Source organism: Anticarsia gemmatalis, chromosome 29, assembly GCF_050436995.1.
Source record: "Anticarsia gemmatalis isolate Benzon Research Colony breed Stoneville strain chromosome 29, ilAntGemm2 primary, whole genome shotgun sequence".
NCBI lineage: Eukaryota > Metazoa > Arthropoda > Insecta > Lepidoptera > Erebidae > Anticarsia > Anticarsia gemmatalis.
In genome coordinates this window covers 1,600,204-1,626,737 of record NC_134773.1, presented here as the reverse complement: position 1 = coordinate 1,626,737, position 26,534 = coordinate 1,600,204, and the positions used below count along the sequence as shown (strand labels likewise).

Below are 26,534 nucleotides of genomic sequence, written 5' to 3'. Positions count from 1 at the left end.
TTCCCTCACACGCACTCCGCGTATACCACTACTGTATTTATGTACCTTCAGCGACTTGTTGCTATATTCCGACGCGTAAATTTAAATAGCGCGTACTAATTCTTTACACAAGAAAACCCTTTTAGAACTCTAGCAAATATTCTTTAAGTAGAGACAAATATAAACACAGGTATTTAAATATTTACTGAACAAATAAGGATAAAAGAACTATTGTATCTACAAGGTTAGAAAAACAGAATTTACAGCCATTTATATATGTACATCCGGGGAAGTACTTTTGTTTTTTAAGTTAGGCGTAGAAGGCTGTAGATCGAAAACTTTATACCTATGTTTATTATTCTTTCACGAAAAAACTACCGCACAGATTTGGGTGAAATTTAGTCTTCTTTTTAGCGTATGGTTAGTGGTCGACCTAGTGTCAAAGTTGTTTAAGCCGCCCGAAAGGCCTTTGACATGGCTTAACGACTGTTATCTTAGTAGACCACAACCGGGACCGACTTTTTACGTGCCCTCCGAAGTACGGAGACGCCCAGCTCAAATACCACTATGCGGTCACCCATCTATAGAATGACCGCGCCAACGGTTGCTTCACCCACAGATCGTTGTCAGACCGGTGAGCGCCACTGGTTATGGGAGCCTGAAATTTAGTACACACTGTACACAGATAGTTTATAATCTGAATCAAGACGTTATGCCCCGGGAAACTTTTTTAACGGACGAAGCCACGGGCAGATACTAGTAATTGACAAATTAATTTACGGCCTCTGTGGCGTGGTCGGTAATGCAACCGATTGCTTGTCATAAAGTCTCGGGTTCGACTCCCTGGTCTAGCAAAGTACTATTGGTATTTTCTAATTTGTATTAGAATATATTGCAAATAGTAGTCCGAAGTTTGGTAACGTGCCCGGTATATGACAAGCTCGCCCCCTACTACATGGAAATAACTTTGTTAATGGCGAAACGTGGGTGTATTTCATACACCTCTGCCTACACTATTAGGTAAAAAAAGGCGTCATATTTTATTATGTATTATAGTGTATTTTAGTTTAAAACACGATTTCCATACATTTTTTGTTTCAAATCATTTTCCCAAGCAATAAAACTATGCTTAGTTAATTTGCATATAAATCGCTTAATAACTAATTAATGACTGGAAAACCTAATTAGTATGGAGTTTTATTATAACTACAATATAATAATAAAACATATTTCTAGAATTTTTCAGGGCAAATGAATATTAAGGGACAGTTTCAGAGCTTATTAATAAAATTAGGAGTTCGTGGCTAAGTAAAATCAGCCGCGAGGGTCGATCTCTCAGGTTAAGTTACGCTTGCCGAGGTCAGTCAGTGGATGGGGTCTTCTGTATTTGGGAAGGCATTTTTAATTGTGGGTCACGGGTGTCATTATCAAAGATCCTTGATAGTCGTCAGTAGTCAGAAGCTTGAAAGTCTGACAACAGGGCTTAAAAAATCGGTCCGGGTTGTTGTTAATTAAGATAACAGTCGTTAAGCCATGTCGAATGCCTTCGGAGGCTTGAACAACTTTGACTCTCGGTTGATCACTAACCATACGATAAGAAGAAGAACAGATACTTATGTCCTCGGTAAGGTTTCTTAACCCACAGATCGTTTACCGACTTGTAACAACTAGCTATGAACGCTAACAGGCTATTTTTTACGACATGACGGGAATCTATAAATAGAATGTCAAATTTGTCATATTTAGTGTCAAATATGACAGTTATTTATCACAAAGTATGTAAAATTCACACGTTTTAAATTGTTTATTGAGTACAAACAAAAAATATAGTAACATAATAAGTTTTGAGTATTTTTGCTGTAAAAATGTTATTTTTTAGGCATGAGCGACTTAATTTCTCACAATTCTTTAAAAAAATGGAGTTTAAAGCAAAATATCATTACTCATTTAATTCCCACCACAACAAATACAGCCGTATGATGATACGGCTATGCGTACAAGCATCATGCAACTAACATGCACTCAAGCAACATGCGTTCAGCTTGTAATGCGTACAAGCATTTTACAAGATTTACATACATAAAATCACACCTTTTTTTCTCACAGGGGTAGCTTGAGACTAAAGAACGTCACTTGGTACGATCCTTACAAACTTCCCTTGCTTCATTCACATACATACATGTTGTCATACAGGACCGCCGGTTACGAGTAGCACCTGACCTTTTTACAAGACATCACCGATATGATCTGTGTATGTCTTTCTAGAGCAGTGGTTCCCAACCAGTGGTCCGCGGACCACTAGTGGTCCATGGAAGTCAAAAAAGGTCCGCGAATGATTTTATAATTAAAAATTTTCAGGACAATTAATACACTTATTTTTAATATACTAACATAGTGGTCCCTGCTAACAAGAATAGTATTAAAGTTGTCCCGGACTAAGAAAAGGTTGGGAACCCCTGTTCTAGAGTGTCCCCTTTCGTTTTCCTTAACTTTCGCACGCATTTGTTTTCGTTACATAATCCATACTATCCATACTAATATTATAAATGCGAAAGTAACTCTGTCTGTCTGTCTGCTACTCAATCACGCCTAAACTACTGAACCAATTTGCATGAAATTTGGTATGGAGATATTTTGATACCCGAGAAAGGACATAGGCTATAGGTATATCATCACGCTACGACCAATAGGAGCAGAGTACTAGTAAAAAATGTTACAAAAACGGGGAAAATTATGAGAGAGAATCTCTTATGTGAGGCAAGCGAAGTTGCGCGGGTCAGCTAGTATATTATATACGACCAGTTGGACTCAAATTGCAATATATGGATGTAAACACGATATATCATGTCCTTAAAAGGCTTAATTACGTCACGAATTGTGTCAAATAATTGGTGGGATTTTGGCAAAAGATTTCGCTTTAACTTTCTCGTTCACGACATTGGATTGGAGATCTTTGGGTTAAGCAAACCTTGGCGCGGTCATTCCATAGATGGGTGACCGCATAGTGGTATTTGAGCTGGGCGTCTCCGTGCTTCGGAGGGCACGTAAAAAGTCGGTCCCGGTTGTTGTCAATTAAGATGAAAGTTGTTAAGCCACGTCAAAGGCCTTCGGGCGGTTTGAACAGCTTTGACACTAGGTTGACCACTAACCATACGATAAGAAGATCGAAAATTTAAATACTAACTACTGCCCAAGGTTATTCTTCTGGAATGAGAGAGGAGACTTCTAGTCTAACATGCTGGCCAAGTGCAGGCCGGTTTAACATACCTTCAAGAACTTTGTTAAACAACTGTCAGACATGTCATTCATCACGATGTTTTCCTTCACCGTTAGTACTTTTCACGTAGTATTAGTCCCCTTAACACAAACGCTCTATCGCGCATGAAACAACAATCGCGCGTGTAAGCAGAAAGGACCACGAACCGCGCTCATCGGTCAAGTCCGCGAAGAAAATCGCTCTCGAAGAGCGCGCTGCTTTCCCGCGCGTTATACTGTACGATACTAAGAACGTGCGATACTGTGTGTGTGGAAAGACGGCTATTAAGTACATGAATCATGCATTGAAAAGATGTTAAAACTACGTCTACGTCAACTATTATATCATACTTAATCAATGTCAATTACTGGGCATAGATCCAAACTGCAAAAGAATTGAATAATTTGGCAAACTTTTCATCTTTATTAGGTAATTTATTGGTGTTCCGTACTAAAAGGGTAAATCGGGACCCTATTATTAAGCCTCCGCTGTCTGTCTGCCTGTCTGTCAGTCTGTCTCCAGGCTGTATCTCATAAATCGTGATAAAGAAAGCTGAAATTTTCACAAATGATGTATTTCCGTTGCCGCTATAACAATAAATGCAATCCATACTAATATTATAAGTGCGAAAGTAACTCTGTCTGTCTGTCTGCTACTCAATCACGCCTAAAACACTGAACCAATTTGTATGAAATTTGGTATGGAGATATTCTGATACCCGAGAAAGGACATAGGCTACCTTTTATCCCGGGAAAATGACGCACAATAGGAAAATTAAGGTGGCGAACGAAGTCGCGGGTAAAAGCTAGTGCAAATATAAATACAATAAACGTGTTTTTTTCGTATTTTTTTTCATACGGGACCCTTAGTTCGCGAGTCCAACTCGCACATGGCCAATTTTTGTATGTAATTATGTATGTATGTATGTAATTAACACGTCTTACTCTCGTGAAGACTTAAACACCTGTTGCTATGTTTTAGCTTGTCTTATCTCGCATTGCTGGGGAAATGGCCTGATATATCGAATCAGTTTTTTTATTCAACCGTTTCTTGAATCATAAAAAGCCACTTTGACATTTTCTGATGACCGATCCAGACACACAATCAAACCTAAAGAAATATAAATAAATCACCTAAAAGTATGTACGCGTATAACTTTTGAACTATACTTAGTGGGAACTTAACCGGAAGAAGTCGGACAAGTCCGCTAGTTAGGTATTAAATTATATATATTCGCTTAGCCTTTGTTCCAAACTATGTCGGAGTCGGCTTCCAGTCTCACCGGGTGCAGCTGGATACCAGTGTTTTACATGCAGCGACTGTCTATCTGACCTCCACAACCCAGTTTCTTAGGTATCAACACCATACCCCTCGGTAAGACTGGTTGTCAGACTTTCAAGCTTCTGACTACTGTTAACGACTGTCAAAGATCTTCTAAAATGACAGCCGGGCCCCACAATTTAACGTGCCTTCCGAAACACGGAGGAACTCGATATGTATGAGATGGTCACCCATCCACGGAACAACCTCGGCAAGCGTAGCTTAACCTCAGAGATCGATCAAGAAGAGATCAAGAATTAAAGTAAGAAAATTTAGGAAAATACACTCTTATTACATAGATCTAACATTGTGAATCACGAAATGAGGGTGTATTTCGTACACCTCTGCCTACAGGGCCAGGTTTGACAGGCGGTCGTACCGGTCATATGACCAACAGTTTCAGGCCAGAGACAAGACAAGTATGTATTACAGGCGAAAATTCCGGAATGTCATATCATATCTAAGATTATAAATAAGGCTATGTCAATAAAGGCACGAAAATATGATATAAGCAAACTACACTAAATATAAGACTACGTATTTGTACGCTTTTTATTACGTTTAGAAGATCTTTGTTTTACAAAAATGTTATTAATTAAATATTCTACGCAATTTTTTGATAATATTTTCATTATATTGATTTGATTAGCTACATTACAAGTTTATGGGATAGGCCTTTGCCCAGCAGTGGACCGATACATAGTTAAGCTTAGCTTATAGAATAACTAGCTTATACCCGCCCGCGACTTCGTCCGCCACCCGAATTTTCCCATGGGAATGCGTCATTTTCCCGGGGTAAAAATTAGCCTATGTCCTTTCTCGGGTATCAAAATATCTCCATACCAAATTTCATGCCAATTGGTTTAGTAGTTTAGGCGTGATTGAGTAACAGACAGACAGACAGAGTTACTTTCGCATTTATAATATTAGTATGGATTTAATTTTCGAGATATTTCCGCAAGTATAATCGTATACTTTCAGTAACCTTTGAAACTGTATATGAGTGAAGACAACACACTGTATAACTAATCAGAACTAACAACACGTCTAGTAAGACAGTAAATATATAACTGTTAAAAAAAACAACGACTTTAAAGCAAAATCTATACTAATATTATAAAGCTGAAGAGTTTGTTTGTTTGTTTGAACGCGCTAATCTCAGGAACTACTGGTCCGATTTGAAAACTTCTTTCAGTGTTAGATAGTCCATTTATCGAGGAAGGTTATAGGCTATATATCATCACCCTACTTCTAATAGGCGCAGAGTACCAGTGAAAAATGTTACAAAAACGGGGAAAATTTTGACCCATTCTCTCTTATGTGACGCAAGCGAAGTTGCGCGGGTCAGCTAGTATCACATAAATAGCATCGCAAACAAATTTGATTATCATAAATAATATAGAGAAAATAAGAACCTCCTCCTTTTCGCAGTTGGTTAATCATAGGGTGTTTAACCTCCGAGAAATTGGACTTTAAACTATTTTTTATTTGATAATATGTTTATCTAAATTTACGCTTTTGTAGTGTTTATTGTTTTAAGCTTCTAATCCTGCGCATAGAACACGATAAGTTTAATCAAAAACTTCGATTCGGTCGAGTAAATTTCGAGATATTTTTTTTATATAATAACATCACGCTCGTTATTTCTAACACTTTTGTTAATCAAAGAAGCAAATACACTACCGTTATTTGCTACTAACAAAAACATTGACACAGGAAAAACTTCACTTCTCGGACAAAGGAATCGAATTCACTACCACTCAGACTATAGAAGTTAAGGCAGACTTTCAGAAATGTCTAAGGCATTAAATCCTTATACTTTTTGTATACAAAGCCAATAATTATATTGTCTACCTCTATATGAATAAAAATGAATCACTGAAATGCATTAACTCGCATAACTTTTCAACAACAAAACTATTTTCTTTTGCATAAAGGCAACTCCCTCACTAAGAATTGCTCTTGTGTCGCGGGGCCTTTTACAAACATACAAACAACGGACACAAAGTACAACCAGATCCGAAACAATTTTTTGTGGATCGCACAAATAATTGTTACGTGTGGAAATCGAACCTACGATCTCCCGACGCAATGGTAGCGGCGTGGCGACCTAAACCACTGCGCCACGGAGGCAGTCGAACACTTCACTACATCAAAAATCAAATCAAATCATTTAATCATCTTGGTCAAATATTGACACTTATGATAGTCGTTACAATTACTGAATCTACCACTAGCTCGGAAAGGGGGTAGAGCCTTATGAGAAGAGCCGGAAATCGAATACACTACCACTCGGACTACATAAGCAGACGTAAAATTGAGTTAGAAATTAACTTACTTGGTGTATAGTAATAACTCCAGCTTGTTCCGTCATATTTACAACTAAACACTATTATCACAGATTGAATAAATAAATAAATAAATTATATAACTAATTCACATTATACATCAATCATCTTCAATATCCAGATCCCATAAGTTAGCCAAACCGCACAGTAAGCCACGAATCACTGAATCGACAATTTTATTTAGGAATATACAGTAATAGAACAACATGCACCAAAATTGTATTATAATTCGTACGTCTGTGGTCATGACACGACCTCTCGCGACGGCAGTCACTGCCCGAATGACTATATTGATATTTGAAATGCTCGTGCGTTGATAAAATAAAGGTTATCCAGGTCCGATGACGTTTTCAGTGATAAGTTCGAGACTTGCGAAGTGCATAGATTGATTTCAACTTAGTAGAGTGTTGTATGCAAGGTTCGCGGCTGGAGGTATACAACATACAGAATGTAGAACATGGGACGCGGGGCATCCAATTGGAGGTGCGTCCTGGCCACTTTTTGGTGACTGTTGAAGGAACACGGTCAGGTTTTATGTCGGTATGCCCAAATTTAAAAGCTAGAACGCCTAGCCGGCGGGAGAGCCCGACAGATCCCCGCTTCCTCCCTGGAGCGGGACATGCAGTAATGCATTTTCGTGACGAAAAAAACAGTATGTAGAACATCAGTGACCCGCAGACTTATGCTTAAGATAGTTGCGTTCCGTAAATGATTAGTGGGGTAAGCAATGTAGATGGGTGACCGCTTAATGGTATTTGAATCGAGCGTCGATTTCGGAGGACACATAAAAAGTTGGTCCCGGTTAATAATATAATACAACGGGATTTAAACGCGATTGAAAATTAAAAGTTGGTACCTTATTTGTTCACCCCGTCAGTCAGCCCGTGACCACGGTTGATGTAATTCGATCGAAACGGCGGTTGAAGAAATAAGGTTCCCTAATCTTTTAAGTTGTACAAGTCGCGAGAGTTTAAAAATCGGTCCCGGTTATTTTTAATTGAGACAACGAGTTATGTCTGACTTCAGTTAAAACATGTCGAATGCCTACGGGTTTGAACAACTTTGACACTAGGTTGACCACTAACCATACGATAAAAAAGACCGACCGTGTAGAGGATGTATGATTCAGACTGGGTTTTATTCCCGGGTAAGATTGGAGGGATTTCCTGTATGAATTCATATATTTGAAATTGGGAAATCTTGTTAGTCACTTTGACAATAGAGAGTTTCTGTGTCAGAATCGAATGTAGTACTGGCGTAAAAATAGCGACGATCTTAATCACTGCACCAGTAATCTTTTCTAAACAAACAGAAAAAAAATACAGTCGAATTGAGTACCTCCTCCTTTTTTTGAAGTCGGTTAAAAAGAGAGGTACTTGAGAGGGAGAAGCACAATATTATAAAAAGGAATACTGTAGCTTTTTATGAACGAAAGAAGTGTTAAAATCGGTACAGTAATTTCCTAGATAAGTACATATTAACTAAACTTCCACTTTATTATATTAAATAAAGTAGCAGCATACATTTGTATGAAAATATCTGTCAAAATTTCACCTACCCCCGGTTTCTGAGTTACATTTAGCGGTAGTTTCTCTACAAAATTGCGTATTTTTATATGAGTTTAAGGGCTATTGAATAGATAAACTACCACTAAATGTACCTCAGAAACCGGGGGCTTATAACCTAAGCGATACTGATCCAAAACACACAAATAGGTCATCAAATTTGTAATAGTTAAATTGCGGCCATTACCCCTTGCAAGTTATGCCGAAACGTCAAGTAAAAATCAAGGAAAATTATGTTTATTACGTCAATGTTCATAATAGGTAATGTTATTTTGGTTTCCTTTTCAATAGTAACTAATTTAAATATGAAACGACTTAGTTATGTATGTATGTATGTATGCTAGTCGTGACGTCACATAGGTTAGAGAGGTCGGATCAGTAATTCCTATTGTGTAGGTAGTCGTTCGTTCTGAGGTACTCGACTATCAGTCAAATCAGCTACTCTTTATGAAATGTCAAAAACACATCTAATATATAAAATTCTCGCGTCACAGTTTTCGTTGCCATACTCCTCCGAAACGGCTTGACCGATTCTCATGAAATTTTGTGAGCATATTGAGTAGGACTGAGAATCGGCCAACATCTATTTTTCATACCCCTAAGTGACACTTTTTTTTTATGGCAAAACGACGTTTGCCGGGTCAGCTAGTTTTAGCATAGAAATACGGTGTAGTGACGTCACAGTTTCGTATTTTCGTTGATATCAAATGAGTTCCTAATAAAATAGTTCAGTCTGTTATACCTAATTTAAATTTCAATATTATTCACGAAAAACATTACTTAGCCTGAGCATTATAGATGAACCTTTTGAAAAAACCTCCGTGACGCAGTGGTTTAGGTCGCCACGTCGCTACCATTGCGTCGGGAGGTCGTGGGTTCGATTCCCACACGGAACAATTATTTGTGCGATTCACAAATAATTGTTTCGGTTCTGGTTGTACTTTGTGTCCGTTGTTTGTATGTTTGTAAAAGCCGACGCGACACAAGAGCAATTTTGCACAGCGCCGCGGAGGCAGTCACTTCGACACTAGGCAAATTATTGTAAAGATTATCAAACTACATCGAGGCTATTTCGATTTAATAATAGAAAGTAACCTAGATTATTAAAATTCGTTAAAGGACCGGTTTTTGGACAATACTATTAGTTATTCAGGTCATTTCGTGTGTAGCAACATAAAAATTCCTGCCCGTTGCAAATTCGTTAAAGTTTTTTCAAGCCCATTACTGTCCCACTGCTGGGCAAGGTTCTCCTTGTGAATGAATGGGTTCACCATGCTTGAAACTTTTTTTTGCGTCAGGAAAATGCATTACTGCATGTCCCGCTTCAGGGAGTAAAGCGAGGGTCTGTCGGGCTCTCCCGCCGGCTAGACGTTCCGGCTAACATGGGCATACCGACTAAAAACCTGACGGTGTTCCTTCAACAGTCACCATAAGGTGGACAGGACGCCGTACCTCCAATAGGATACTCCATGTCCATCATGTTTGAACCTATAACTTTCAGCACAGTGGTAGTGCCATGGCGACCTTCTTACCCACTGCGCTAAGCAGGCTACTATTGGATACTTGACTGGGTTAGCGAAAAATTATTAAACTTTTATTCGTAAAAGGTTCATATAAAATGCCCAGGCTATGTTATTTTGCTGATAGATAAATAGTGTTGAAATTGTAATAACTATAGACTGAAACATTTTATTAGGCACTCATTTGATACTAACGAAAATACGAAACTCTGACGTCACTATTTTGTATTCCTACACTAAAATGTATTTTTGACATTTCATAAAGAGAAATTGATTTGACGGTAGTCTACCCTATTGGTACGAAACCAGTTTTCAACGCCCAGTGATGAGCAAGTGTTGTATAATTACTATATTACGCTAAATGTTCTAGTTAAAAACTAGTATATAATAAATTGCTTTCTAAACAACTTGTTAGAAGCAAATAGACTATGTATGTTTAGTATGTACTTGGAAAAGTAACATTTACGGCCATTTATCCATGAAAAGTAACAGCCAAAGTATAGTTAACTGCACGTTTGGCGCAGTTGTTAAGTGGTTCGCAGCAATAATCGTAGCGCCACGTGTGGTGGGTTCGAATCCCACCCGGGAAAAAAAAATTTTAATTAGTATTTGTTCTGAGCCTGGTTGTAAATCTGTACATTCTATACTAATACTAATATTATAAAGCTGAAGAGTTTGTTTGTTTGAACGCGCTAATCTCAGGAATTACTGGTCCGATTTGAAAAATTCTTTCAATGTAAGATAGCCCATTTATCGAGGAAGGCTATAGGCTATATATCATCACGCTACGACTAATAGGAGCAGAGCACCAGTAAAAAATGTAAAAAAAACGGGGAAAATTGTGACCCATTCTCTCTTATGTGACGCCAGCGAAGTTGCGCGGGTCAGCTAGTGTTTCTATATAAGTATCTACTTATTTAGAAGTATATAAGTATATCTATCAGTTATTTGGTTACCAGTACTAGCTCTTTTTAGTTTGGAATCAAATGACCATGTGTGAGTTGTCCAATATTATAATGCAACGGGCCTTAAAAACGCGATTGAAAATTTTACTAGACACGAGAGTTTAAAAACGTTAATTGTCCAATGATATTTGATTTTTATAGCACAATTTTATTCCTTTTATTTCATTCTTGAAACTGCACGGTGGTCAAGGCAAGATGACAATGATCTGGAATTCCATTAAAGGGTTTTATCACGTATAGTACAAGTCATTGGCCAAACCTGACTGTACATGACAAGCACTTTATTTTGTCAATATTAGTTTAACAAAAATTAGCAGGTAACCTCAGTTTACTCTACCTAAAATTAGAGTAATCAGTATTCAAATATCCGTAGTAAAAAATCGTAAGTCATTGTGATAGGTGGAAATATATTGGTAAAAGAATTATTGCTAAATCATGGCATATGCATATGCACATATCTTACTGTGAGACTTCATTAAAAAAATGGGTGTACAATAATGTCCCCCTAGCCGATATTCAGCTACGGCGATCAGTTTAATTGAAACTGGTCATCTGTGCAGGACTTTGTTTATAGTGTCTAAGTGTGTGCACAATACACAGGTAGACTTCTCTATTCCTTCACTCTCATAGACCGGTGGGACGGTACACAAGTTCAGTGAGAGGTCAGACGCAGGACCGACGGTTTTACGTGCTCTCCGAGGCACGGTGGCCTCAACTTCCTAACTCCGGGAAATCTCTAAAAAAATTTTAACAGAAAATTTCAGAAAAGCTTTTGACCCGACCTAGGCTTGGAACCCGAGACCTCTGCGCGGCAGTCGTATAGACTAAAGACTGTACCACAGAGACCGACTGTTGTGAAAAAATTACACAAATACACAGAAAACCTCTATTACACCAATCACTGAAAATCTGTTTGACAGACTCGGTTTTCGAGCCGATCTCTCTGATTTTCATTTAGGTTATAGTTTAGAATTCAGGGGCTCCCAACGTTTTCTTAGTCCGGGACCACTTTTAATATTATTCTTGTTAGCAGAGACCACTATGTTAGTACATTAAAGGTAAAGTGTATTCAAAATCCTGTTTTTTTTTTTAGTTTTAAAGTCATTCGCGGACCACATTTTGACTTCCGCTGACCACTGGTGGTCCGCGGATCACCGGTTGGGAACCACTGGTTTAGATAGTTGAAGAATCTACGATCATACATTAAACGCGTAAATCAGCTAGCCTTACAATAAAGAGATAGTAATTATGTCGAAGATAATCGTGCTCTATATGACCACGTACAACACCAACAAGCTCCGCAAGGGAAGGTTTGGACCTTGCTTATATGTAACTGAATACACGAATGGGTAATCCATTAACACCTTTTTCAAAGCACATTTTTTTTTATTTCGTCCTATGGTTAGTGGTCAACCTAGTGTCCACCTGATCAGGAGTACCGGCCCTTAGTGTCAAGTATCTTTTGTCTTTTATCTTTTTAAAAATGAATAAGAAAAAATAATTTTAAAAATTAAGAATTGCTCTTGTGTCACGGGGACTTACAAACATACAAACAACGGACACCAAAGTGCAACCAGACCCGAAACAATCATTTGTGGATCGCACAAATAATTGTCCCGCGTGGGATCGAACACACGTCCTCCCGACGCAATGGTAGCGGCGTGGCGACCTAAACGCGCCACGGAGGCAGTCAAGTATTGGCCATGACAATAACACATAATATAGCAAATATTTCGCAGCGCTTAGGTAATAGATAACTTCGCAACATCACAGCAACTGTTGACATTGAATTTTAAATGAGATAAAAGCAACAGCCGTTTATAACTGGCCTCCCACACGGGTTCGCAATCAAGTCTATATTTTTCGCAGATTTTTTTTATAAAAAATATATAATTCCTGTGGTTTCCTCTGGGTGTTATAGAAAGTCTAACTCTGGATGTTTGTTTCTCTTTCACGCAGATACTACAGAACCGTTTTCGATGAAATTTGGTAGGTAGCTGAAGACCCAGAATGACACATCCGTTGTTTTTATCCTACTTTTTATCCCGCAGTGCCCGACGGATCGGGATTTACAGAGGAAGGGTTTCCACGAAGTCGCGGGCGGCCTTTAGTACACACATAGCATGGAAAAAGTCACTGGTGTGAGGCCTAGGTCGCACCCTCGATTCATTTGATGATCAAGCAAGTGATTTTTATTCGCAAGTCATTGGTACGTTGCATCGAGATCTAACCCTCGAAGGAGGTGCATTATAAAACGTAACTATCTCGCTCTATTAACATTACATCACAAGCCTAAGTATGTTATTATCTTACGATCTATGAGAACAATAACAAAGTGCGTAGTTATTCTATCAAAACAACTGGCTAATGGGAAAATATTTGCCTGGCACGAGGCATAAGACTCCCCTCCTCGAGCCTCAGCGTGCTTTAACGGTGAAGGAAAACATCGTGATGAACCACCAGCCGCGCTGATCGATTTCTAAGGTTAAGCTTCACTTGCTGAGGTTGTTCTGTGGATGGTTGACCATATACATATCAAGTTTCTCCGTGTTTCGGAAGGCACGTTAAATTGTGGATCCCGGCTGTAATTTTTTCAGAGATGTTTAACAGTCATTAACAGTACCTAATCAGAAGCTTTAAAATCTGACAACCAGTCTTTCCGAAGGATATCGTGTTATAACTCAGGTAACTATGTTGTGAAGGTCCATGTAAAACACTGGTATTCAACTGCATCCGGTGGGACTGGAAGTCGACTCCAACATAGTTGGAAGAAAGGCTAGACTGATGTATAAGTTCTAGTGGGTCATTAACCTATCTAGGACGTTCGTACGACCATTTGACATGATAACAAACATATTATGAGAAGTAAACAGAATGGTTAGACTTTTAAATAATTGTGGGAGATGGGTGTGTCCATTAGCTGACACGGATTTGAAGATCATATAGATTAAACGTGATCTTATTCACGTTCGTGATGTTTATCTTATTTTAGCTGTTTAAAATTGAAAACGTAACCGATAAGAAAACAGCCATCTTTTTTTGTTTTGAAACCTTATTAAAATGCTTTTTACTTACGGTGCGAGCAAAACTTGTACTTTATATCCGTTGTTTGTATGTTTGTAAAAGTCCCCGCGACACAAAAGCAATTCTTAGTGCAGGAGTTGTCTTTTAAAACAAATTGAAAGGAATACAATTTTTTAAGTGGGTTCCCATACAACAAGCTTGATTAAATAATTCGTTATAAGTATAAATTATACAGAACCCTGCGTGCGCAGGTCCAGCTCGAACTAGGCTGGTTTTTAAGGAAAATCTAGAAACTGACAAATGACTTGACGTCATATAACTAAATATTATGTTCTCTTGTAAATACAACGATTAGAGTGTTATTATATAAAATGGGTGTGTCCATACATATCAGCTTGTAGATATATTATAACAGAAACAAATATTTACTTTATTTCGTCAACTGTATTTCCCCGAAAGCAGAAGTCTTGTTATAGATTAAGCACATTTTTTTTGAAATACGACTCCCACACTAAGAATTGCTCTTGTGTCGCGGGGATTTTTACAAACATACAAATAACGGACACAAAGTACAACCAAACCCGAAACAATTAACACGGAGGAAGTAGAATTCCTATACTCGTGTGATAACAAACGTGTTCACTACGTGACGTCATTATATCTGTGTCTCTCACTCACTACACATTGTCACATTCACATGATTCTTTTGATTATGACGTAGTCAACACGATTATCATCCGAGAATTGCATGTGGCCTTTTGTCCAATATAAGAGAGTTTTCGACGACATTCTGTGACAAAATAACTACTAAATTCCTAAATCAGAATTTAGCTAAAGTAATACTCAAGGAAGAAGAAATCCCCAACCCAAACTTGGCCAGCAAGGTCCCAGTATAAATTCTGTGGCATGGTGGACTCAAGGTCTAAGGTCTTTCAATACGGGAGGCCCTTGCCCAGCAGTGGGACAGTAATGGGTTATATCAAGACCATGTACCTCCCTCATTACGGTAGTAAACTCTTGCTTAGCAGTCTTCTTCTTATCGTATGGTTAGTGGTCAACCTAGGGTCAAAGTTGTTCAAGCCGCCCGAAGGCCTTTGACGTGGCTTATCGACTGTTATCACAGTTGATAACAACCGGGACCGACTTTTAACGTGCCCTCCGAAGCACGGAGACGCCCAATTTAAATACCACTATGCGGTCACCCATCTAAGGAGCGGCCCGCGACAAGGGTTGCTTAACCCATAGATCGTTTACCGACCGGTGAACGCAACTGGCTATGGGCGCCTAGCAGTAGTGAGGCACTTAGACTTTTCTCGCATGAATGAACAACTAAAACAAAATTCGCGATACACAATAACACATAAGATATTTACGTAAATAATAAATAATTCATACATTCGCGTACAAACTGGCTGACATTGTCCTACATCGCGAAATGTGGTAGTTGTGTAACATATCGAAAATATACGTTTATACTTGTTTTAGCTTGTATAGCCTTAACCGTCTTGGTGAGACTTTCTTCTTTCGATAAGCGAGCAATTTTGGAGATTGTTTCATCCCCTATTTAAGCTTGCAAGCCTAAAATTTGTTTAAAACATTTATTGAGGACATGCAAAGTCCCCAACCCGCACTTGGCCAGCGTGGTGGACTCAAGGCCTAGCCCCTCCTAGCCTTTTTCATTGAGGGGAGAGACCCTTGTCCAGCAGTGGGACAGTCATGGGTTAAATTTATTATTTATTTATTTATGTTTTACCTCGAATTTTAAACTATCTTAACTCTAAATTATACAAAAATCGGAATTTGGGTGAGCTGTAAAAAGGATTCAGTCGTACAACCATTTTATCACTAGAGATGTCCTGTATGACAACATGTATGTATGTGAATGAAGCAAGGGATGTTTGTTAGGATCGTACCAAGAGGCGTTCTCTGGTCTCTACCTACCCCTATAGGAAAAAGGCGTGATTTTATGTATGTATGTAGTATAAAAATAAAGGAAATTTTACCCTCTATTTGCTAAGCAATTATTTTTTTCGGGAATGAGACAGGGGTTAGACCTTGAATCCATTATCTTAGCTAGGTGAAAACTCACCCCCTATTACATGGGACTAACATTATTAATAGCGAAAAGTGGGTGTCTTTCACACCTTCGGGTATAACCAGCTTGACATTGTGTATGTGACCAGCTGGTAGCGGCCACGTGTTCACATAAGGGCATCACCATTATCACTCAACTAGAACTTGACCGGAACACGGTTGCTTAACCTTGCGCCTTGAACGACATTCACGAGTCTCTTATCAGTTATCAACTGTTGCAGTTGTGTCTGTCTGTCTGTCTGTCTGATGTTAATGGGTTTAAAGTGAAAAGCCTGGTGAACTGTTTTCGACGTTTGCTATGATTCTTTATTAATCCAAAGATTCAATTACAATTTCGATAATAACATTTTCGTTTCATACTTTTATGAGTTAGATTTGGAAGCAAAACGAACGGGTTTTGATTTGAGTTGAATTGTTATAATAATAGTAAAGCTTTAGAAATATCTGTGAATTTCGGACTTTTGCATGTGTATTATCTATTAAAATACTTTTTTCTAATAAAATTGTGTAATATTCACAAATTCCGATTTGTTTAGGATTATATTTTGGCAATACTGCGCTGTGACATTATTATTTTGAGTGAAATATCTTCAGTGCATTCTAGAAGCGCCCATAGCCAGTTGTGCTCACGGGTCGCGAAACGATCTGTAGGTTAAGCAAACCCTGGCGAGGTTATTTCATAGATGGGTGACCGCATAGTGGTTGTCGATTAAGTTAACAGTCGTAAAGCCACAATAAAGGCCTTCGGGCTTAAACAATTTGACACTAGGTTGACCACTAACCATACGATAAGAAGACCGCTCATGATCATGATGCTAGATATTTCCATCATCATTATGCTCACGTGTGAGAGGTCACGTTATACTGGACACGTTGTCATATACGTGACTGTGCCGTGACTACTTGACCTCTCACCTTGTTATCTCACCAGGGCATTTTCACGGACTATCTTTACTTCCATATTTAATTAAATAGAGTGGTAGTCTGTCTGTTAGGCCTAACTAAATTGACTGACTAAATTACTGAACCGAAATTGATGAGTTTTTGGGTTAAAAGATATTTACACTCGAGCAAATGAAAAAACATTGCACTGAATTTTTTTTAGACAACCCATTTAAAATATATTTAAAGACATAATATTTTATTCGATATAAAATATCTTTCATAGATTAACTAGCTCGGTGAATGTCGTTGCATAGCGGCATGCAACCTATTAGGTCGGGGAAAAAGTCTTTCCGCATTATAGTATGTATGAACTTGTAATTAAATCTCTTTGGCTTCAAGAATCACAAATGAGTACACGGTTCATTAGGTTTCTTTCAGTGAGCTCGTGAGGTACCTAAAATTCGAGCTTCTTTGTGCAGAGAAAAGATTTTATTACAAGTTCATACATACTATAATGCGAAAATACTTTTTCCCCGACCTAATATATCAAGACTGTCTGTACTTGCACTAAATGAATAAATGATTTGATTTTTAATAAACTACAAATTCTGATATACTTTCTACATGTCTTCAAACATAATGATGGTCTACTATGGGTAACGAGTGATGGTCTACTAGGATGAGAGGTGGAAAGGTAAGGGTCTCACAAGGTGCAGCGGGTTTCCAATGGAGCCGGGATACTTGAGACGTCGAGATAATATCAGGAGCAAGGAACCTGAGGGGCGGGAGAAAAGGATACAGGGTTAAAAGGATTGTTGATGTTGAACAAGTATCTTTCAGTTCTCTGTCAAAAAATTCTCACGAGTTTGCCCGGAGTTAGGAAGTTGAATTCATAGACCTCCGTGCCTCAAAGAGCACGTAAAGCCATCGGTCCTGTGGCTTACCTGGTCGGTTTAAGCGTCCCATCGGACTATGAGAGTATAGCAAGTAAAGTATTGTGCATACACTTGGCCAATATAAACAAAGTCTTGCACAGTTGGCTGGTTTCAATGAAACTGGTCGCCGTAGTTAAATAGGGTTAGGAGGAGATCTCGGATGATTCGAAACGATTAATATTTGCAATTTTTGAAAATTTATTAACAGAATTTCTAACTGAAATTTGCCAAATTGGTTATCTATCGAATTGATAAGCAGGAAGTTAGCGTTACACTTTCGCGTCAAAACGTCGACAGTACTTAAAATTCTATGCGAATTACTTTCTGTAACGAAGGATCCGAAAAGGTCTTCGGTTCGAAACCAGGTCAAGTGGTGACACATTTTTGAAGTGTTTTGAAAATTAATTTTTCATCACAAGCCTAAAAAACACAGCATAAAAAACTGTTCATCAGTTAAGTAGATATGACTCAACGACAAACATACAAGTTAAACTTATAACAGCGTTGGAAGTAAATAATTGTTTGTTTTATAAAAGACAACTCCGCACTAAGAATTTCTCTTGTGTCGCGGGGACTTTTACAAACATACAAACAACGGACACAAAGTACAACCAGACACGAAACAATTCATTTGTGAATTTAACAAATAGTTGTTCCGTGTGGGAATCGAACAGACACTGATGTTCTACATTCTGTATGTTGTATACCTCCAGCCGCGAACTGCGCATACAACACTCTCTACTAAGTTTGTCTATAAGAATAACTAAGTGACTTGTTTTTCCCTATGTTTTTGGACAATTGTCACTGATTACATATTATTAAGATAATACTCTTGTTTCAGTGCCAAATGGCTTATGTATTTATGTGTTTTTCGTTATATTACGAGGAAAATTGCGAAGTTAAAATGTTTATTGTGTTATTACGAACTGGCGAGATTCTTACTGATATTATAAACTGTTTATTACGGTTCAAAGGTAAACTCTGCTGAATCGAATTTGATAAAAATTGCAAAAATATAGTTTCAGAACAGATACTGGTGCTCATCACACAAATATTAGTCCCGGGTGATATTGGAACCACACGCGGCGCTACGGTCATTGCGGCGAGGTGACCACGTTAACCACTGCGAAAACGTGCAGTTGGTTGGATTACAAGGTAGCGCCACCTATCGTATTTTATAAGAACTACAAGCATATTAGATTAGCAAATTAATGTGTACAATATCAGAAAATCCTAAAACTAGTAACGCCATCTATGCGGTTCGACCGGAACTATTAAGTAACATACTCAAGCGCAACTTTTTAAAATATAAGTGATTTTAAGTGTCCTTTAATTTATTTATAAATAAAAATTAAAAAAAAAAAAAAAAAAAAAAAAAAATTGAGTAAAGAAACGGCTTCAATATTTTTCTGATTCCCAATAAGGATTGACGACAGACAGGTTATAAAAAATATCAGTCAAATCTCTTCAAAGTTTTTGAGAAAGAAAAAATGTTTAGCCGAAGTTAATGACACTAAACGTGGGATAAGGATAAGACAAAAAGATGTTATCCTTTCATCCTCCCTATTGTATGCCTGCACTCTGTGGCGCGGTCGGTAGTGTATGCGACTGCCGCGTAACAGGTCTCGGGTTCGAATACCGGGTCGGGCCAAAAAGTTTTCTCTGAGTTTTCTGTTAAAAATTCTCAGAGCATGTAAAGCTGTCGGTCCGGTCCAACTAACGTGCGCACGTAACTAAACCAGAAGACTACTACCGACGAGGTGCATAGATAAACTGTTAAGTTTTGCTCTGCCCCCCAACGTCTAGAGTAGCAAAGGAGGGGGTGACACATAGGATCAGGAATGGTCGAAGTGTCAGCTTTTAACTGGCACCCCCACCCCTAAGATAAGACATTGAGTAACTCACCTAACAGCATCCCGCGGGATGAGTGACGCGGCCGGTGGCTGATGATGAGAGCATCAGTGATCACGAGATGTCACCGACCACCCATTCTATTTGTACCTGAGGAAGATGAATAACTTAGTTAACTACCAATTGTAATTTATAGCTAAGTGTGGGATAATCTAACCGACAGATAAGGTTAAGCAAGTTTAGGTAGTGTTAAAATTTTACCTGATAATCTAACATAGGTACAAAATATCCCGCCGGTCGATAAACGATTTGTGGGTTAAGTAGCCGTTGGCGCGGTCAGCCCATAGATGGGTGACCATTATTATTGGTATTTATAACACGATACCCTTTCGGTAAGAATGGTTGTCAGACTTTCAAGCTTCTGACTACTGTTAACGACTGTCAAAGAATTAAAAAATGCCAACCGGGACCTACGATTTAATGTGCCTCCTTTACGTGCTCTCCGAGGAATCGACTCTACGACACATACTTCCTAACTCCGGGCAATCACTAAGAAATTGTTGTAATATCTTAGAGATTTCCATACATAAAATCACGCCTTCTACCCATAGTTGTATGAAACCAGAGAACGTCACTTGGTACGATCCTTACAAACTTCCCTTGCTTCATTCACATACATACATCTTGTCATACAAGACCGCCGGTTTTCTAAAAACGACGGTAGTGATTTTCAAAAGCAATTTCCCTATCATCATCTGCGTAATAGTCAGCACATAATCTAGATAGTATTCGATAGTATTATCTATGTAATAGCACGCTATTGTCACGATAACATCGCTTATTTGAGATTTATAGCAGTCATCGTTATTTACAACACCTAGGTGCTATAAAAAAAGATTAGTTAATCGTTTTGATAAAATTTCTCTTATGGCAAAATGGAGAAAAATTTTAAGGTCTGGCGTGTTTTTTGTTAGGCTTGCTACGATTCGACCCTTAGGAATTAACCGATCAGCAAAAACCTAAATCATGTTATTATTGTTACGAGTTTTAACTGCCTCTGTGGCGCGGTCGGTAGTATATGCGGCTGCCGTGCGAGAGGTCTCGGGTTCGAATCCTGGGTCGGGCCAAAAAGTCTTTTCTAAGATTTTCTGTTAAGAATTTCTTAGAGATTGCCCGGAGTTGGGAAGTTGAGGTCTTAGACCTCCGTGCCTCGGAGAGCACGTAAAGCCGTCGGTCCTGCGCCTGACCTCTCACTGGTCGTGTCGGTTATCCGTCCCACCGGGCTATGAGAGTGATGGAATAGAGAGTGTACCTGTGTATTGTGCACACACTTGGACACTATAAACAAAGTCCTGCATAGATGGCCCGTTTCAATGAAACTGACCGCCGTAGTCGTTTTGCAAATATATAGATACCGCCAGATAAAATTCGGCTGTTTATTGCTGAGCCACAGGAATAATCCGATCGGCACAAGTCGCAAATACTGCTGAACTGACAATACGAGCACAATTAGGGGTGAAGCAAGCCTCATCAGCAAGGAAAAGCCATGATTTTCAGCATTCGTACATGCAAACATCAAACACCGTCGGTCACCTTAGCATACTATAGCCTCCTTAGGGATGCTAAAGTGTGTTAAAGAACTCTCAGACATACAAAATTGTTTGACGATGTTCTCCTTCACCGTTATAACAAGTGATCATTATTTATTATACACATATCACTTAGAAAAGTCATTGGTGATTTGCTAATTTATTTACGTACCTATTTTCAACAATTGAATATCAGTCTCACTTGAATTTTCTCTTGGCTGAATAACTTACACGTAACACCAAACACACACAGAAAAAAAAAAACCTAAAAAAAAGATTAAAAATATTCTCTATTACCATAAAAATGGCGTCGCAAGTTATTTTAAAATTAAAATAAACTTCCTTTTATTTGTGTACTGTTGTACGTACAATAATATACTGATTTGAATCGACGTTACGATTCATATTATTATCTGCGTATGCTTATTGTGTTTTTGAGATAACGAAGTTAAATCATACATTATGTATGATACATAAACTAGGTACCTATATATTTCGCCGATGATTGTACGACGAAATCAAATTTTCATCATCATGGCTTAGTCTTTCTTCCAACTATGTTGGAGTCGGCTTCCAGTCTCACCGGATGCAGCTGAATACCATTGACGAAATCAAATTTTAAACCTACTATTTTCCCACTATTAGGAAAAGACAGCAGCCGCGCGGAACGATCTCTCAGTTTAAGCTATGCCTGCTTGTCAGTGGATGGGTGACCATTATTATCAGCTTTCTTCTAACTATGTTGGAGTCGGTTTCCAGTCTCACCGGATGCAGCTGAATACCAGTATTTTACATGGAGCGACTGTCTATCTGACCTCCACAACACAGTTACCTGGGTTATAACACGATACTAAGTAAGACTGGTTGTCAGACTTTCAAGCTTCTTACTAATAACGAAGGTGTATCGCGGGGACTTTAACAAACATACAAACAACAGACACAAAGTACAACCAGGCACGAAACTATTATTTGTGGTACGCACAAATAATTGTCCCGTATTGGTCTCGAATCCACGACCTCGTGACGCAATGGTAGTGGCGTGGTGTCCACTTTAACCACTGCGCCGCGGAGGCCGTCAAAATCAATGTATCAATGAATATTATACTAATTATACTAATATTATAAAGCTGAAGAGTTTGTTTGTTTGTTTGAACGCGCTAATCTCAGGAACTACTGGTCCGATTTGAAAAATTCTTTCAGTGTTAGATAGCCCATTTATCGAGGAAGGTTATAGGCTATCATCACGCTACTATCAATAGGAGCAGAGTACCAGTAAAAAATGTTTCGGAAACGGGGAAAAAATTTGACCCATTCTCTCTTATGTGACGCAAGCGAAGTTGCGCGGGTCAGCTATCAATGAATATGATGGGTGGGTAAATGCATCCACAGCAATGTAGCATAACATCTCTGGTGGCAAAAGCGCCATTAAACTAACTCCGGTCATACGACACTTCCTCGTACCGTCTAGACGTTTTAAACCAGCTCACCTTGAAACCAAAATAAAACGTTTGATTTGAACCGTGTTTTATGTACGTAAATAGCTCTGTACTTTACTGTCCTTATGACGTATTAATAGCTCCAACAATTAGAATTATTAATCCATACTAATATTATAAATGCGAAAGTAACTCTGTCTGTCTGTCTGCTACTCAATCACGCCTAAACTACTGAACCAATTTGAATGAAATTTGGTATGGAGATACTTTGATACCCGAGAAAGGACATAGGCTATATCATCTCACGCTACGACCAAAAGTAGCAGAGTACCAGTAATTAATGTTACAAAAACGGGGTAAAATTTCACCCATTCTCTCTTATTGGACGCAAGCGAAGTTGCGCGGGTCAGCTAGTAATTAATAATCAGAGAACCGCGTCGGAAGGTCGTGGGTTCGATTTCCATACGGGACGATTATTTGTGCGATCCACATACCTACGTCTCTGTCTACACCTTCAAGTGAACAGGGGTGATATTATGCATTTATGTATGAGATTTCGATGGAAGCGCCGCAAGTGGGCAAAAACTGAACTTATTAATAAGTTTTGTAAATTGAAAATTATTCTTCACACATATCGCTTATCTATACTAATCTGTACTAATATTATAAAGCTGAAGAGTTTGTTTGTTTGAACGCGCTGATCTCAGGAACTACTGGTCCGATTTGAAACCTTCTTTCAGTGTTAGATAGCCCATTTATCGACGAAGGCTATAGGCTATATATCATCACGCTACGACCAATAGGAGCAGAGTACCAGTAAAAAATGTTACAAAAACAGGGAATATTTTGACCCATTCTATCTTACGTGACGCAAGCGAAGTTGCGCAGGTCAGCTAGTCTAATATAAAGCTTAAATAATAAATTTCATTGACACAATGATTAACTACAATTACTATCACTTTTAAAATTATTTGTACGTTTGTTGCAGCCTTATCTATGAAACGGCTGAGTCTATAATCGCCAGATTACCGTGAAGATTTATGTGCGTATTATTTAATCTGTTTCAGGTCATAATTAGTAGGCTAATTACTAAATACTTACTAAAATTCGCGTGATAACTGAATCAGGGGCAAACTGGTTTTAATTTTCGTAAACTACAAAATGCTTTAGTATTAACGACTAGCGGATACCCGCGACTACGTCTGAAAGGTACTTTTCCCTTCCCTGAAGATAAATTGTGGCCTATATGCTGCCTAGTCTTAATAGTTATACAACAAAAAAGTTTTATTTAAATCAGTCTAGTAGTTCCGGAGATTAACGCGTACAAACAGACATACAGATATTTTTGTCGATTTGTGGTCTATTACTATTCCTAACCAGGCCGAAACCAAACTTTCGGCCTGGCTCGACGTATCCAAAAACCAATATTTCAGTTTATCAACTACAGCCGAAATCGAATTGTCTACCTACACTAATATTATAAAGCTGAAGAGTTTGTTTGATTGATTGTTTGTTTGTTTGAACGCGCTAATCTCAGGAACTGCTGGTCCGATTTGAAAGATTCTTTCAGTGTTAGATAGCCCATTTATCGAGGAAGGTTAAAGGCGAAGGTATCATCACGCTACGACCAATAGGAGCAGAGTACCAGTAAAAAAGGTTAAAAAAACAGGGAACATTTTGACCCATTCTCTCCTACGTGACGCAAGCAAAGTTGCACGAGTCAGCTAGTGCTTTATAACAGTAAGTTCTAATATCTTGTGTAAATATACCACAATTGTAGTCACACCTGTAAGACTGTTATCTTTGTGATAAACTGCACCTGTCCTTATCAGTGCAGCTATCAATCACCCATTGTTGTCCTCTTAACTGACACATGCCACACCTACTTTAAGAGGAAAACTTTGTATTTATATTTCCACAAGCACCACAATCCAGTTACCTGGGTTATAACACTATACCCTTCGGTAAGACTGGTTGTCAGACTTTCAAGCTTCTGACTAATGTTAACGACTGTCAAAGATCTTCGAAAATGTCAGCCGGGACCCACAATTTAACGTGCCTTCCGAAACACGGAGGAACTCGATATGTGTGAAATGGTCACCCATCCACAGATCAACCTCAGTAAGCGTGGCTTAACCCCAGAGATTGATCCGCGCGGCTGTCGTTAACTAAGCCACAAGCTCCACGAGACAAGACAACAAGAGGAAAACTATGTAACTACTGAAATTCTGATATTTTTCAGAGTAACTTTTTAATCACAGTCAAAGGTTTACCCTCTTATTCATAAACACACTATAAAGTAAACCTAGTTTAGTTTAAAAAACTACTTTATGTTTTCAATTTTTCATTTTGCTAAGGAGTGAAAGAAACAAAACTCTTTATAAGCCTTTCATAACTTCATATATTTTTATGAATAAGAGGGTTTATCTATTCCTGTCTCATTATTGGTCAAAGATTTTCTCCCAAATAAAAGATTACAAATACATAGGTATGTTTAAGTACATAAGCTTTTAAACAACTAAGTTTTGCATAAAATCATGCCTTTTCCCAGAGAGATACCAGAAAAAGTTATTTAATTTTTGGGAGTGTGAGTTGTCCAATGATATTTATTTATTTATCTCTTTTAATAAATTGATAAAAAAAACTATTTTCATTTTTTTCAATATGATGATGATTTGTTTTTATTTTTATCAGAAAAGAAGGTCATGTGTAGATAATTTATTTTAACCTTGTTCATAGATATTATCAGATGATTTCATATTTAAGTTGCTCTGATTTATCAAGTGTATAGTACCTACTTTACTAAATCATATCTTGATTTTGTTTTTCATATATTTTCCTTATCATATCATGTAATTTTAGGTTTATAAGGTGTAAAAATGTAGTATAAAGTATAATAACATATTTTTCTATTGTTTTTTTACCAAACAATAACTGTATACTTCAATAAAAATAATGAAATCATAAAAATATTAGTTACATACACAACTTATGCATAACACTAATTTTATTTGGCACAGATGTATGTGTTTACAGACATATAGAGGTCAAATTAATATTATTTAAGAACAAAAAATTCCGATGCATCATATTCTTTAAAAACGTAAATAAAAATGCTTACTGATGAAACCATAACTGTTTATATCAAACTTTTTAAGAAGTTCGACCTGTATCCAAGGCAACAACACCGTTCAGCCTAGTAGGTTTTTTTTTTTTGCGGTCCACAAAAATGAGCAAACAAATCATACGATCGTGGCTCATAGAGTAATTACCGCAAGTACAACACACGAAAACCAGTTTCACAACTTTGAGCATTTTTAACAGCACAAATACTTTGACAAATGGATTCATACTCATTCATGTGATGTAATAACACCTATAAAAAGCATCAAGTAAAATAATTGAGATGTTGAACTACATTTATTAGAGGAATTTACATAAATACGATGGTACACCGAGATAAGTGTGTCGTGACCAACTAAATAATGCACAAATATCTCGATGAAATGTATCTATTTTTGTATTTAAAACTCACCGGCAGAAAATATTAACTCGTCCTTGGTTCACTTAAAGGAATTTACGCGTAAAACAACGTGGAAAATTAGGAAATTACCGTTTCCCAATACAATAAAAACGCTGCACGAACGAAAGCACAGATTAAAAATGGTAAATCAAGAATTCGGTGGACTTTTTGCCTGTGACGTTTATGTTTGATGTTGCCCACAACGACATCCCACAAGTACATAGTAGAAAATAATACATTACAT

General features: G+C 37.9%; 1 protein-coding gene across 3 annotated transcripts in view; it reads right to left on the bottom strand.

Moving 5' to 3' along the window:
- fbl (pantothenate kinase 3 fbl) overlaps positions 1 to 26,444 on the bottom strand; it is a 51,479-nt gene extending 25,035 nt beyond the window's left edge. Inside the window, exons 1-3 of one of the 3 annotated variants that reach the window (XM_076133476.1) lie at positions 26,303 to 26,444; positions 19,797 to 19,892; positions 17,664 to 17,731 (exon numbers count right to left, since the gene is read on the bottom strand). In XM_076133476.1, coding sequence (XP_075989591.1) covers positions 17,664 to 17,731; positions 19,797 to 19,806 — 78 coding nt within the window. In that variant the 5' untranslated portion in view covers positions 19,807 to 19,892; positions 26,303 to 26,444. Of the gene's footprint in view, positions 1 to 6,893; positions 7,325 to 17,663; positions 17,732 to 19,796; positions 19,893 to 26,302 lie in introns of those variants that run through there. The other 2 variants (XM_076133478.1, XM_076133477.1) reach the window with 2 other exon arrangements.
- Between the last annotated feature and the right edge of the window lie 90 nt (positions 26,445 to 26,534).